Source organism: Anolis carolinensis, unplaced genomic scaffold, assembly GCF_035594765.1.
Source record: "Anolis carolinensis isolate JA03-04 unplaced genomic scaffold, rAnoCar3.1.pri scaffold_9, whole genome shotgun sequence".
Classification (NCBI taxonomy): domain Eukaryota; kingdom Metazoa; phylum Chordata; class Lepidosauria; order Squamata; family Dactyloidae; genus Anolis; species Anolis carolinensis.
Genome location: NW_026943820.1, coordinates 8,227,257 through 8,243,308, shown reverse-complemented (window position 1 = coordinate 8,243,308; position 16,052 = coordinate 8,227,257). Strand labels below are relative to the sequence as shown.

At 38.5% G+C, this 16,052-nt stretch overlaps 1 protein-coding gene across 1 annotated transcript; it reads left to right on the top strand.

Annotated features, from left to right (window-relative positions):
- Positions 1-4,594: 4,594 nt before the first annotated feature.
- snx20 (sorting nexin 20) lies at positions 4,595-15,269 on the top strand. The gene is made up of 4 exons (XM_003224000.4): positions 4,595-4,730; positions 6,024-6,197; positions 8,238-8,389; positions 11,663-15,269. The coding sequence occupies exons 2-4, from the start codon at positions 6,026-6,028 to the stop codon at positions 12,329-12,331; spliced, it is 993 nt and encodes a 330-aa protein (XP_003224048.2). The 5' UTR covers positions 4,595-4,730; positions 6,024-6,025; the 3' UTR covers positions 12,332-15,269.
- Positions 15,270-16,052: the final 783 nt, after the last annotated feature.

Sequence of the window (16,052 nt, the reverse complement as noted above, 5' to 3'; positions counted from 1 at the left end):
CCATAAAATTATTTTCATTGCTACAGTAGAGTCTCACTTATCCAAGCTAAATGGGCCGGCAGAAGCCTGGATAAGCGAATATCTTGGATAATAGGGAGGGATTAAGGAAAAGCCTATTAAACATCAAATTAGGTTATGATTTTACAAATTAAGCACCAAAATATCATGTTAAACAACAAATTTGACAGAAAAACTAGTTCAATACACAGTAATGTTATGTTGTAATTACTGTATTTATGAATTTAGCACCAAAATATCACAATATATTGAAAACATTGACTACAAAAAAGGCTTAGATAATCCAGAGGCTTGGATAAGTGAGGCTTGGATAAGTGAGACTCTACTGTACTTCATAACTGTCATTTTGCTACTGTTATGAATCATAATGTAAATATCTGATATACAGAATGTATTTTCATTCACTGGACCAAATTCACAATGCCCAAATTTGAATACTGGCAGGGTCGGTGGGGGAGGATTGATTTTGTCATTTGGGAATTGTAGTTGCTGGGATTCATAGTTCCCCTACAATCAAAGAGCATTCTGAACTCCACTAATGATGGAATTGAACCAAACTTGGCACACAGAACTCCCACAACCAACAGAAAATACTGGAAGGGTTTGGTGCGCATTGATCTTGAGTTTGGGAGTTGTAGTTCACCTACATCCAGAGAGCACTGTGGACTCAATGATGGATCTGGACCAAACTTGGCATGAATACTCAATATGCCCAAATGTGAGCACTGATAGAGTTTGTGGAAAATAGACCTTGACATATGGGAGTTGTAGTTGCTGGGATTTATAGTTCATCTACAATCAAAGAGCCCACCAACAATAAAATTGGGCTTTTGGTGGAAGGATTCGCCGACTGTTTCCAAAAAGGATGGGAAGGATCGGCAAAGAGATATTCAGCCTCCTCTGCCAAAGAGGTTCCTAAGACCATCAGAAATAGATGGTCGTTGATGACCCCTCTGACACCCCTTCACGACCCCCTAGGGGTCCCGACCCCCAGGTTGAGAAACACTAATGTAGATGCCACATAGGAAGTAGGTCCCGAAACAAAGCATCCAGCTTTGGGGTGGCCAAGAAATGACCCTTTGTCAATTCAGTGCAGCCTAAGTTGGCTCCAAAAGCTCTCAAAGAAGAAGTATCTTTGGGAATTCGGTCAGTACATTGTTCATCCTTTTATTATTAGTACAGTAGAGTCTCACTTATCCAACATAAACGGGTCGGCAGAATGTTGGATAAGTGAATATATTGGATAATAAGGAGGCATTAAGGAAAAGCCTATTAAACATCAAATTAGGTTATGATTTTACAAATGAAGCACCAAAACATCATGTTAGACAACAAATTTGGCAGAAAAAGTAGTTCAATACGCAGTAATGCTATGGAGTAATTACTGTATTTATGAATTTAGCACCAAAATATCACAATATATTGAAAACATTGACTACAAAAATGCGTTGGATAATCCAGAACGTTGGATAAGCGAGTGTTGGATAAGTGAGACTCTACTGTACTATGATTACACTGTTCCCTGATTTTAGCCCCTTTTTTTTCTTGGACTGATCTGCTTCATTGCAGATGTGATCATCAGGGAAGTTTTCTGCTTCTCTTTTTATGACTCTTGATAGGAAGCAGTTTGAAAGTGTTATTTATAGTTGAAGAACCAGCTGCTCACGGAGCCGTAGAGCTTATTTCAACAGTGACCTGCTTATCAGGCAATAAGGGAGCCATTGAGCCTTCAAATTGCTGAGCGCAGTGAAAAGCAGAAAGGGGAAGATTCTTCCCTGCTTCATTTCCTTTTCCTTTGGCACCATCAAGGGGTCTTTGTTCCTTGGGAATTACAGCCTAGAAATATCCCTTCTTGGTTACGTACCCTTTGGCAGATTGAGGGTAAGCATCATAGGGGAGTACCGAAGGTGTTTCCCTCAAGTTGTGAACAGAAAACACCATCAAACACAAGTCAAAGGAGAAAAAAAAATCAAATAAATCCCAGGTTGTGTCTAAATTTGGGGCCAGTTCAGAAATGTGAGAGACCACAGAGGTGACGACACACCCAAAGTTGCAAACCCAGTGAAGGCAGGTGGGAGCCCACATAGTTCAACCAGGTTGAGATCACATCAGCCTTACTAGACCATCACTTCACCATCTGCATCACTGAGCCATACGAGGGTTGAATGAAAAGTAATGTCTTCACCTTCGTAACTCCTCAACAGATGACATTACTGGTATGCGGCAAGTCCTGGCTTGTTCAGTAGACTCTCCTCTACAATTCCATTGGGTGGGAAGTCTTAGCATTGAACGGTTGTGTTGTTACAGAGCAAAGTATGGAACCCTGTGCAGACGATCAGTCAATGTGACTTAAGCAAAGTGCAGTCATTGAATTCTTGACAGCAGAAGGTGATTGTGTTGATGTGAGAACTGTGCATCGTTGGGCAAGTAAGTTTAAAGATGTTGAGGTGGGAACATCTGACTTGCGTAACAAACAAAGAGTTGGACGTCCTGTGGCAGCAACCCCCGAGTTTCAGAAGAAACAGGTTGACAGATTGATTCAGGAAGATCATCATATCACTCAGAGAGAAATTTCAAACATAATCGGCATTTCACAAGAACATGTGGGTCACATTATTGCTTTGCTTGGCTATTGGAAGATCTGTGCCCGATGCGTCCTGTGAGACGCTGGTTGCGCAAACAGAGTGTCAACTTCTTCCATGATGGCTTCAGAAAACTTGTTCATCGTTGGTAGAAATCTATCCAATTGTCTGGTGATTGTTTGGAAAAATGAATAGTGGTAGTTGAAGAGCACATTCTAAGGATTATTTCTGCGTTTGACTCAAGTAACGAAGGTGAAGGCACTACTTTTCATTCAACCCTCGTATCTTCTTGTTGGTCACGCAGGTCCATCTGTTAATATCAGAATGGGGCAGCAATCAGGAGCTCACATAGATCCCTGCTGTCATTTGTGACCAACCACACTGGTAACACTGGCACGATTTGTCCCCTTTTCCCTGAGCTGATAAGCATAGTGACACATGTGGACAGCAGACTGGTCCAAATTGGACCTAGTCGTGCTGTCTCCACTGCTAGAAAGAATGGGGGTACTCCAGAATTTCGGGCAAACTCTGGAGAATCCCCCAAACTTTAGTAATATTAGGCTAAGCCATATTATCCCTGAAAACCATGGAGTTGACTTGTATCCCAGAGCTGGAACCCCTTTGACCTTAGACGCCACGCCAGTTGAGTATAATCAGCAAGCAGTTCATTGAAGAATATATGAGAGCAAAGCAATAAAAATGACGCAAACAGTATAGTCCAAAAAGGTATCCTCAAAAGGCAACCATTAGTCCATGAATCTCCAGGTACAAAGATAAAACACAAGAAACAAAGTTGCAAAATCCACAAGAACAAGGCAGCTTAGGATCCCAACACTCAGAACAGGAACTTGGCAAAATAGGAACCATGAAACCAGAAATCCGCTTGGAAGCAAGACTGGCATGAAAATTCAGTGTTGACCAGACTGAGGTAAAAATCATTCCCTTGTCTCTTATAAAGCCTTTCATGTCTCATGCAATGAGAAGAACATATTCCATTTCACTTTCCCACCAGATAAATTTTATTTTCTCTTTTTTCCTAGAGACGGAGTGACCTTTGATGCACCTGTGAACTCTCCTTTTGTTTATAAAAGTCTTGTATTCTATCTTCAAGATCATTACATTTTGCACCTGACAAATCATCCTCAGAAAACCTATTCTCAGAGAAAGATTGCTGAGGACCTCTCTCAGGAATTTGGCCTTGAGCATCCACACTCTGTTCAAGGTCTGTGTGTGTGTATAAGTTGTGCCCGGCCACGCGTTGTTGTGGCTTATGAGAATGCTTTGTTGGCCAGGTGGAATAGCAGCGAATAGCCTTGCAGCCTCAAAAGCCTGAACCCTGGCTGTACCCTGGTGCCATTGTGGCCGAGGGGGTTGCTAGAAAATGAAGTAGGTGGGGCCTAGAGGGGGCAGGGCCTACCCTTCTGACCAGCAACCAGGATTGAAAACGGCTCTTCCTCGTTCTTTAATTTGGACTTTATTTTCCAGGGGGTTTTTTGTTTGAAAGACATAGCTTGGATCACTGTCTTTTGGGGCCAAATTTGGTGTGATTTGGTTCAGTGGTTTTGTTGTTTACTCAGTCCTACAAACGTACATTACATTTATATATATAAATATATATATACATGCACACATGCATGCATGCATGCAAGCTTTGGAGAGCATAGGAAAGGTTTAATGTCCTTTGCTGCCTGTGCCTCTGTACAGAAGAATAATAACTCTTCCAAGAGTAAACTTCCCTCCTGAGGAGTCTCAGCTCTGTTCTTAACTAGGAGGTATTTGTAAGTCGGATGTTTGTAACTCAGGCAACTGTCCTTATTTGTAAAAGAAAGTCTCCAACTGGGAGAACAACGCAGGAGGAACGATGCCAGGTGATAAGCCTCATCCAAGGATGCTTTTATTGCAATTTACCTTCATGGGCTAAGCTTCTCAATGCAAATAAAGCAAATGAGGAAGTCTGACCTAACTTCCTTCTTTGTAACGGTCAAATCCAGAAGTGGTTAGAATTGGCTGATGCATGTAAAGTGAAACTGAATGCTTTTCTTCATTTGGAGACAGCAGAAGCACGGCGATAATGAAATTCTGGAGACTCAAACATCATCGTCTCAGAACATGTTTCTAGAATACTACTAGGTTAGTATTTCATGGCTTAATTTATGGGGATCTAATTACATTTCTGTGGGGTCTCTTTGAACAATCTTTTCATAGCCAGCAAGATTACTGGTGAATTTATTGTAGTTGGGCTGCTTTTTAATGTCCTTTACTTAGACCAGGGGTCCCCAAACCTTTTGAACAGGGGACCAGTTCACGATCCTTCGGACCGTTGGAGGGCCGGACTATAGTTGGCCACCGAGCAATAATAATAATTGTAATTATTATTATTATTATTATTATTATTATTATTATTATTATTATTATTATTATTGTTGTTGTTGTTTTTGTTTTGTTGTTATTACAATAATAATAATAATAATAATAATAATAATAAGAGTTGGAAGAGATTATTTGGGCCATTGAGTCCAATCCCCTTCTGCCTTTGTGCAGAATAAGAATAATTATTAATATTGATTATTAATATTATTTATTATTAATAATAATAATAATAATAATAATAATAATAATAATAATAATAATAATACAGGGTTTTGGAACACAATACGTCTGACCTTACAATCGTATTAAAAAACAAAGTATGGCTTGTCGATGTTGCAATCCCAGGGGGCGGCAGGATTGAGGAGAAACAACTGGAAAAGCTGGCACAATATGAGGATTTAAAGATCGAATTACAAAGACTCTGGCACAAGCCAGTCAAGGTGGTCCCAGTGGTGATCGGCACACTGGGTGCAGTGCCTAAAGACCTTGGCCTGCACTTAAACACAATCGGCGCTGACAAAATTACCATCTGCCAGCTGCAGAAGGCCACCTTACTGGGATCTGTCCGCATTATTCGCCGATACATCACACAGTCCTAGACACTTGGGAAGTGTCTGGTGTGTGATCCAGTACAACAGCCAGCAGAGTGTCTGCTGTGGACTCATCTTGTTGTGTTTCAAATAATAATAATAATAATAATAAGGGTTGTAAGAGAAGAAGAGACCCCTTGGGTCATTTAGCTCAACCCCCTTCTGCCCTTGTGCCATGGGGGCTGGATAAATGGCTTCGGTGGGCCGCATCCGGCCTCCGGGCCTTAGTTTGGGGACCCCTGACTTAGACAATCCCTTGTGTAGATGCATTTGGGTTCTCATTTAGAATAAATTGATGGCTTTCCTTATAAGTGGCTGATGCCTATTGATGTTGATGTCCTTTCAAAGACAGTCCCAGCGGAGAGCATTTTCATACAGGACAGTGGACCACATAGAACCAGTTGATCCACATGAGGATGCCAATCCTTTGCCCCTTCTTTGTTTCTTTAATGCATTATATTAGCAATGGAGGAAGGCCAGCCCTATGTAGGACCAGATGGGGAAGGACTCAAAGCCATATCTGGTGTTGATGATATTTCTGCTGCTACTACCATGCATTCAAATGAGGAAGATAGCTATGAAAACATGAGTCCATTTCAAGCCTTCCAGGAACAGACAGAACCCACCAACCCTCCAGGTATGTTGCATATGTACTATTTGGTATATTTTAACTCCTTCTTTTCATTACACTATGTAACAAAATATGAAAAAGAAATTCTCTTCCTGGGTTGAAAGCATTATTTCCTGTTTAACTATGCAGTACTTATTTTGAAAGTAGTTGTTATACTCCAGAAACTTTGTTTTTGTGCCTACCACAAACTCCAGTAGAGTCTCACTTATCCAACATAAACGGGCCGGCAGAACGTTGGATAAGTGAATATGTTGGATAATAAGGAGAGATTAAGAATAAGCCTATTAAACATCAAAATAGGTTATGATTTTACAAATTAAGCACCAAAACATCATGTTATACCACAAATTTAACAGAAAAAGTAGTTCATTGCACATTAATGCTATGTAGTAATTACTGTATTTACGAATTTAGCACCAAAATATCACAATGCATTGAAAACATTGACTACAAGAATGCGTTGGATAATCCAGAATGTTGGATAAGTGAGACTCTACTGTATGATGAATTGCTTGAGACTCGGTGAGATATTCATTGAAAAACTAGAGCAAAATGTGCTGCAGGATGTCCTGCAAAAAAACAAAGTTTTGACAGTTTAATAAACTTTTTCCATGTTTTTATGATAGAACCAATTAGGAAATGACAATATAATATACAAAAATAAATAATATAATATAATATACAGTAGAGTCTTGCTTATCCAACATTCTGGATTATCCAATGCATTTTTGTAGTCAATGTTTTCAATACATCGTGATATTTTGGTGCTAAATTCGTAAATACGGTAATTACTACATAGCATTACTGTGTACTGAACTACCTTTTCTGTCAAATTTGTTGTATAACATGATGTTTTGGTGCTTAATTTGTAAAATCATAACCTAATTTGATGATTAATAGGCTTTTCCTTAATCTCTCCTTATTATCCAACATATTCGCTTATCCAACGTTCTGCTGGCCCGTTTACGTTGGATAAGCGAGACTCTATTGTATTGTATATATATACATATAATATTGATAATTGTTAATTTTTAATGTTTTATAGTTATGCTATTTTAACCATGGTTTGTTTAATCTGTTTTTAGTTTGATAATTGTGTTTTAATTGCATATGTTATGATGGAAATGTAATTCATTCGGCTTGCCCCTGTGTAAGCTGCTCCAAGTCCCTTTGGGGAGATGGTGACAGCATACAAAAATAAAATTATTATTGTTGTTGTTGTTGTTATTGTTATTATTATTATTATGTAATACAAAAAATACTAATAATAATACAATATAATAATATTAATTATATATTATATATTATATGTAATATTACTAATAATATTACAGTATAGTGGTATAGTACAATATAATAATATATAATGCTGATATTGTGCTATGGTAATAATATAATATATTGTATGTACATATTATTTGTAAGCTGCTCTGAGTCCCCTTCGGGGTGACAAGTGTGGAATATAAATGTAGTAAATAAATACAAATAAATAAATTTATAACCCAGGAACAAAAATCGTATTGTGTACATAATGTTATCATTAGGACTGGTTCCTCATTTAAGGGACATCTGGGGAAATCCACTCTTATTTGCTTCTATTTTGCTGGTTAGCCATTGTGGGCTTTCACCGCAAAAGTCCAAGAAGAGTTAGATCTAGCTACTGATGGAATTCCCCAGAAATATTTATCCATAGAGAACCAATGTGGTGTCATGATTTGAACACTGGACAGCAGTCTCTCTTCATTTCTTTCCCTCTTCAAGCCAAGTCAAGGAAGAAGAAATAGAATTGCACAAAGTAGAATTTCAGCCTCAGCATGACTTAAAATGTGTACGTATCTGTTGCCAAACCAATGGGCACCCCGATGGTGCAGCGTGTTAAAGCGCTGAGCTGCTGAACTTGCGGACCCAAAGGTCACAGGTTCGAAACCAGGGAGTGGGGTGAGCTCCCGCTGTTAGCCTCAGCTTCTGCCAACCTAGCAGTTTGAAAACATCCAAATGTGAGTAGATCAATAGGGAAGGTAACGGCGCTTTTATATATTATTTTAGGTGATGAAAGTTCCAGAAGTCCCAACTCTTCCATGACCACTAAAGAACTTCAGGAATACTGGAGGAATGAGAAACGCAATTGCCGGGAGGTCAAGGTCCTTTTTGAAATCCCGTCTGCCAAAATTGTGGAGAAGCCCTTCACTAAATATGTGGTAAGCCAATGTAAGGATAGAGCCTGAAGGCACCAGATCTCGCCTGATCTTGCAAGCTAAGCAGAATCATACCTGGTCTATGGAAGACTACCAAGGAATACTACCCCAACTTTCTCTACCCCGAAGGCGTCTCAAGGCGGCTTTTCAAACTGGCAATTATTCGATGTGGTGGTGCAGTGGATTAAACCACTGTGCTGCTGAACTTGCTGGCCAAAAAGTTGGAAGTTCGAATCTGGAGAGCGGTATGAGCACCCACTGTTAGTCCCAGCTTCTGCCAACCTAGCAGTTCGAAAACATGCAAATGTGAGTAGATCAATAGGTACCGCTCCAGTGGGAAAGTAACAGCGCTCCATGCAATCATGCCAGCCACATGACCTTGGAGGTGTCTACGGACAACGCCGGCTCTTTGGCTTAGAAATGGAAATGAGCAGCAACCCCCAGAGTCGGACACGATTAGATGTAATGTCAGGGGAAAACCTTTACCTTTACCTTTTACCTTAAAAATAAAATTATAAAATACAATTAAAACACTAAGAAACATTTAAAACCATAAACCACCGTTAAATTATATTAGTATTATATATCTACCACTTTGTTATCTCTGAACTGATTGCAACCATAATTGGAAGTACAGTAGAGTCTCACTTATCCAAGACTCGCTTATCCAACGTTCTGGATTATCCAGTGCATTTTTGTAGTCAATGTTTTCAATATATCGTGATATTTTGGTGCTAAATTCATAAATACAGTAATTACTACATAGCATTACTGCGTATTGAACTACTTTTTCTGCCAAATTTGTTGTCTAACATGATGTTTTGGTGCTTCATTTGTAAAATCATAACCTAATTTGATGTTTAATAGGCTTTTCCTTAATGCCTCCTTATTATCAAACATATTCGCTTATCCAACATTTTGTCGGCCTGTTTATGTTGGATAAGTGAGACTCTACTGTATTAACACTTCATAATTATATTATAATTTAAACTCCATGCTTGTATTATAATAAAGGATGCCCAGAATGCCTCCTATGGAACCCTGGAATTTGTAGTTTGGTGAGGAACTAGAGCTCTTTGGATGAAAATTCAAAAGACCCTTCTAAACTGTAAATCCCAAGATCCCATTGTTATTAATGCAATTAAAGTGAGATCATAGTGCTAGTGTGACTCAATCCCTAATCGATTCATTGTGTTTTGGGGAAAATAGCAATATAGTCCAAATGGCAGCCAAATTGAGTTGTGACAGATGTCTTGCATGATTGGAGGGGAGGATAGAAGAGAAATTCTTCTATCCTGGACTGGATGGCCCATGAGGTCTCTTCCAACTCTACTATTCTATGATTCTATGATTCTATGAAATTTGTCAGCTTGCTAATAGAAGCCATGAACGATTAATAGTTAGGATACTAGACAACATGGCATGCCTACAACAAGCTTACTGTATATACTCGAGTATAAAGCCTAGTTTTTCAGCCCATTTTTTAAGACTGAAAAAGCCTGCCTCGGCTTATACTTGGGTGAGGGTCCTGGTTGGCTTATTTCGGTCTGCTTATACTCGAAAATATATGGTACATTTATTATTTTTCTCTATTATTATTGGTATTATTACATTTATTTTTTCTCTATTATTGTTGCTACTATTACATTTATTTTACTCTATTTTGTATTAATATTAATACATTTATTATTTCACTCTGATCTTATTATTATTATTACATTTATTATTTTACTCTATTTATTATTACATGCATTATTTTCCTGTATTTGTTATTATTAATATTATTACATGTATTATTTTACTCTATTATTATTAAAAAGGATACATAAGCACATTTACATTGAAGAAGATGAGAATAATGATTTAATCAGAGTTGGACAGTCTTATCTTAAATTTGAGCTTTATGTAAACATTCAAAAACATTTAACCTACTGATGCCTCAATTAATGTAATTTTATTGGTACAGTAGAGTCTCACTTATCCAACACTCGATTATCCAACATTCTGGATTATCCAACACATTTTTGGAGTCAATGTTTTCAATATATCGTGATATTTTGGTGCTAAATTCATAAATACAGTAATTACTACATAGCATTACTGCGTATAGAACTACTCTTTTTTTGCCAAATTTGTTGTCTAACATGATGTTTTGGTGCTTCATTTGTAAAATCATAACCTAATTTGATGTTTAATAGGCTTTTCCTTAATGCCTCCTTATTATCCAACATATTCGCTTATCCAACATTCTGCCGGCCCGTTTATGTTGGATAAGTGAGACTCTACTGTATCTATTTTTATTTCTAAAATTTACCACTCTTGGCTTATACTGGAGTCAATGTTTTCCTAGTTTTTTTGTGGTAAAATTAGGTGTCTCGGCTTATATCCGGGTCGTCTTATACTCGAGTATATACGGTATATTATGATTTAAACTCCATGGTTTTATTATAATATAGGATGCCTGGGATGCCTCCTATGGAACCCTGGAATTTGTAGTTTGGTGAGGCACGAGAATTCGAAAGATCCCTCCTTAAACTGTAAATCCCAAGATTCCATTGGTCCATTTAATGCAATTAAAGTTAGATCGTAGTGCTAATGTGACTCAATCCCTAATTTATTCATTGTGTTTTGGTGTAAAAAAAACAAAACAATATAGTCCCAACAGTAGCCAAGTTGAGTTGTGATAGATGTCTTGCATGATGGGAGAGGAGGATGGAAGATAAATTTGTCAGCTTCCTAATAGCATCCATTAACTATTAACAGCTAGGATATTAGACAATATTACAGTAGAGTCTCACTTATCCAACACCCGCTTATCCAACCTTCTGGATTATCCAACACATTTTTGTAGTCAGTGTTTTCAATACATCATGATATTTTGGTGCTAAATTTGTAAATACAGTAATTACTACATACCATTACTGTGTATTGAACTACTTTTTCTGTCAAATTTGTTGTTAAACATGATGTTTTGGTGCTTAATTTGTAAAATCATAACCTATTTTGATGTTTAATAGGCTTTTTCTTAATCTCTCCTTATTATCCAACATATTCGCTTATCCAACATTCTGCTGGCCCGTTTATGTTGGATAAGTAAGACTCTACTGTACATGCTACAACAAGCTTACATTGTTTAGAAGCCAGTTGATGGACATTAGTGAAAGTGGATCCATATCTGAAGCTTTCATAGGAAAGCCATGGTTGAAGGAAGGCAAGAAGGACATCAAGTCTATGTCTTACATATCCTACATTGTTTGGTTTGTATTTTTTTTCTAGATATACCAAATTTTCATCATCCAGACGGGCAGTTTTGACAGCCACAGGTCCATCATTGGCCGACGGTATTCAGACTTTGAAAGACTGAACACAAACCTCCTGAAGGAATTCTACGATGAAATGGAAGATCTGACCTTTCCCAAGAAGACTCTGACCGGAAACTTCACTGAAGAAATCATCCTTGAGAGGAAATTAGCCTTCCAGGATTATCTGCGCCTTCTCTACTCCATGGAGTGCGTCCGGACGTCGAAGGTCTTCATTGACTTCCTGATGAGACCAGAGCTGGAGGAAGCCTACGGTTGCCTTCGAGGAGGACAATACACCAGAGCTTTGGCCGGCTTTCTGGAGGTGGTCGCCCTGCAAGAAAAACTCACCAAGCACAGGCCCATCCTGTTGGTCCCGACCCTCTGCGCCATCGTTGTGTGTCACAAGGACCTCGAAGATCCAAGAAGTGCTTACGAAATTGGAGAAAAGGCTTTGCTTCGCCTCGAGAAGTACTCAGGCCATCGGTACTACCTGCCCTTGTTGGAAACCATGATTTCCTTGGCCTACGAACTTGGCAAAGATTTTCTTTGCTTCCAGCAGAAAAAGGACGAAAGGAAGGCCAGGAAGCGTCAAAATAAAATGGTGACGCTCAAGGAACTCGCTGTTCAAGAGTATATCCACTAAGACTGGGAACCTTAGACTCTCTGATCAAATCCAGCATAAGTCACAAATTCTTCACCTTGACACTGTCAGTGGGCGATTTCCCAGCCTTTTCATACTTTCTTTCTATTCTAAAACACCAACATTCCTGTTTTAGGCCCTGTTTGAGTCCCCTTGGGGAGACAGGGCGGGTTACAAATAAAGTTACCGTGTTTCCCCGAAAATATGACAGTGTCTTATATTAATTTTTGCTCCCAAAGATGTGCTAGGTCTTATCTTCAGGGTATGTCTTATTTTTCAATAAAGAAGAATTCACATTTATTGTTGAAAAAAATGAACATTTATTATATACTATACCAGTGATGGGCAACCTATGACACGCGTGTCAGCACTGACACGCCTAGCCATTTTTGCTGACACGCTGCTGCATGCAGATTGATTGGATGACTTTATGTCTTTTGTAGCCAAATTTGGTGTGATTTGGTCTAGTGGTTTTGTTGTTTACTCCATGGGAATTATGCACATTACATTTATATATATATATTACTAGCTTTGCCCGGCCACGCGTTGCTGTGGCTTATGGGAATCCTTTGTTGGCCATATGGAATAGCAGTGAATAGCCTTGCAGTCTCAAAGCCTGGCCGTTTTCTGGAGTAGCTGGAGCTTTTTGCTGTATGAACATAGAGGCATGGATGAGGGTTTGTGCTGCCAAGTTTGGTGTTTCTGGGATGTGTAGTTTTGTTGTTTTGTCCTAGGCTGAAATTTCATTACTCTTTTATATATATAGATATCATTTTATTATTATTCTACTACTATTATTATTGTAGTATATTATCATATTATTACCATTATATTATTATTATATTATTCATTATTCATGACTACATTGAAACTACAATGGAGAGAAATCAGCGTGGAAATTGCAAGAGGTACCATAGATTGTTGTACATGGAAATAATGGTAGTAAATAGTTTTTGATTTATTAAATACAGTTATATATTGCAATTATACATTTTTGTTATTTAAACTAGACATATTGCGAAATTATGTTTTTTTTTTCTCAAAGTGACACACCACCCAAGTCATGATGGGCTTTTTTTGGTGAATTTTGACACTCCAAGCGCAAAAGGTTGCCCATCATTGTACTATACAGTAGTTGTCATCACAAACCAACATAACCAGACAAACTGTGAGTCCTATCAAGAATTTCTTGTTACTACCATTATTCCATGTACAACTAGTATGTGCATTTACCAATTCTGCATGCTCTGGTGTTCTGTTTGGCAGGCATCGGGCATGCTTCCAAGCAAAAACTTTGCTAGGTCTTACTTTTGGGGGAGGCCTTATATTTAGTAATTCAGCAAAACCTCTACTAGGTCTTATTTTCCAGGGATGTCTTATTTTCGGGGAAACAGGGTATCATCTGAACTGCCACATCATCCAGTTTCTGATTCCAGATTATCTACTTCAAAATGGATTATATAAGGTTCTCTAGCCCTGGTGGCAAAGTGTGTTAAAGCACTGAATTGGAGTGGAATGAGCACCTGCTGTTAGCCCCAGCTCCTGCCAACCTAGCATTTCAAAAACATGCAAATGTGAATAGATCAATAGGTACTGCTCTGGCAGGAAGGTAACGGCGCTCCATGCAGTCATGCCGGCCACATGACCTTGGAGGTGTCTACGGACAACGCCAGCTCTTTGGCTTAGAAATGGAGATGAGCACCAACCCCCAAAGTCAGATATGACTGGACTTAACGCCAGGGGAAAACCTTTACTTACAAAATATACTGCCATATAAAATCCAAATTATCTGCTTTGAACTGGATTACATGGCAGTGTAGATTCAGTAACCTTTATTTCGGTCAACAAACCATTGGCTAAAGTCAAGTGAGAGTACAATGATGGAATAAAGCATTTGAATAATTTATGACATTGCATTTGGTTTATAGTTAATAACAAGTATCTCAATTCTCTATTGGTTAGATGACTATCTTTATAATCTAAAACAGGGGTCCCCAAACTAAGGCCCGGGGGCCACATGCAGCACATCGAAGCCATTTATCCGGCCCCTGCGGTGGCGGATAAATAATAATAATAATAATAATAATAATAATAATAATAATAATAATAATTGACACAAAGACACAGTATAACACAGCAAACAAGATAGATATGCTGGATTTCATTTCACAAAATCACAAGTCAAACACTTCCCAAGCATTTAGGACTGTGTGATGTATTATTATTATTATTATTATTATTATTATTATTGAAGCTGGGAGGCCATCTGTCAGGGGTGCTTTGCTTGTGCTTTTGGAGCACAAAGGCAGAAGGGGGTTGGACTAAATGGCCCAAGGGGTCTCTTCCAACCCTCTTTATTATTTTTATTATGATTATGGTGATGATATGATGATGATAATTATTAACATTGAGGCTGTATTTGTTCCCGTTTTGTTTGTTTAGTTCAAAATAAGATATGTGCAGTGTGCATAGGAATTTGTTCACAGTTTTTGTAAAACTATAGTCCGGCCCTCCGTGAACTGGCCCCCTATGTAAAAAGTTTGGGGACCCCTGATCTAAAACGAGAACTGATTACCAATTAGTAATAAGTCTCCTAATTTAGGAAGTTGATATTCTGGGTTATATGGTTGTGTGGAAGGGCCCTGAGAAATGCAAAGACATGTAGCCCTCCTTGCAACTTCTGAGGATGCCTGCCATAGATGTGGGCGAAATGTCAGGAGAGAATGCTTCTGAAATATCAACATGTAGCCCTATTCTTTAGCCTGTTGATTAAGCGCTTGACCACTAGATGGCACTGCTGCATTGTTTGGTTGCAACCCAGGGTTCTCGCCAGGTAGCCATAAAGCTATGCACACTTTGAACAGAAATATATATCTAACTGAACTTTTTAATGGCTGAAGCTTTTCTTTAATGATAGAAATAAATAATTCTAAAAGTCTAATGTTTAAATTATTAATGCATTTAATTTTTTTTATTTGAAAAAAAAAGATCAATTCCATTGTGAGTTTTGGATGAGAAAGCTTATCTTTCTAGTGGTCCTTAAGGACAATTTAACATGCCCCTTTATCAGGCGGCTGTTTGAGCCAGCTCGAAAGCTGAAAGAGAAAAAATATTCTTGCAGGCTTTTAGACCTGGTGAGTTCAAAGCCGGTGACACTGCGGCGTCTCTGTTCCTACACTTCCATTTCCTTCTGATCAAAAGGATCCAAAGTCAAATTTGGAGCTCTTTAAAGAACTATTGAATAAAGAAGGGAGGAGAGGAGCCAAAGCAAATGAACCTTTTTTTCACATGGTCCAAAGTATAGTGGAAATCTGGTGTGTATATTCTTTCAATTCAAATACTAACTAGAGTTAATACCTTGCTAATAAATCTGCACATATCTTCCTAAATGTCACCGAAGGAAAGAGGGAAGTGTATGCATGAAACATCAAAGTGTGACAAAGATGATAAAAAGTTATCAATGAAGTACACACAAAGTTTTTCGGGGGCCCCCGTGGTACAGTGTGTTAAAGCACTAAGCTGCTGAACTTGCAGACCAAAAGGTCGCAGGTTTGAATCCGGGAGCGGAGTGAGCACCCGCTGTTAGCTCCAGCTTCTGCAAACCTAGCAGTTCGAAAACATGCAAATGTGAGTAGATCAATAGGTACCGCTCCGGCGGGAAGGTAATGGTGCATGAAACATCAAAGAGTGACAAAGATGACAAAAAGTTATTAATGAAGTACAC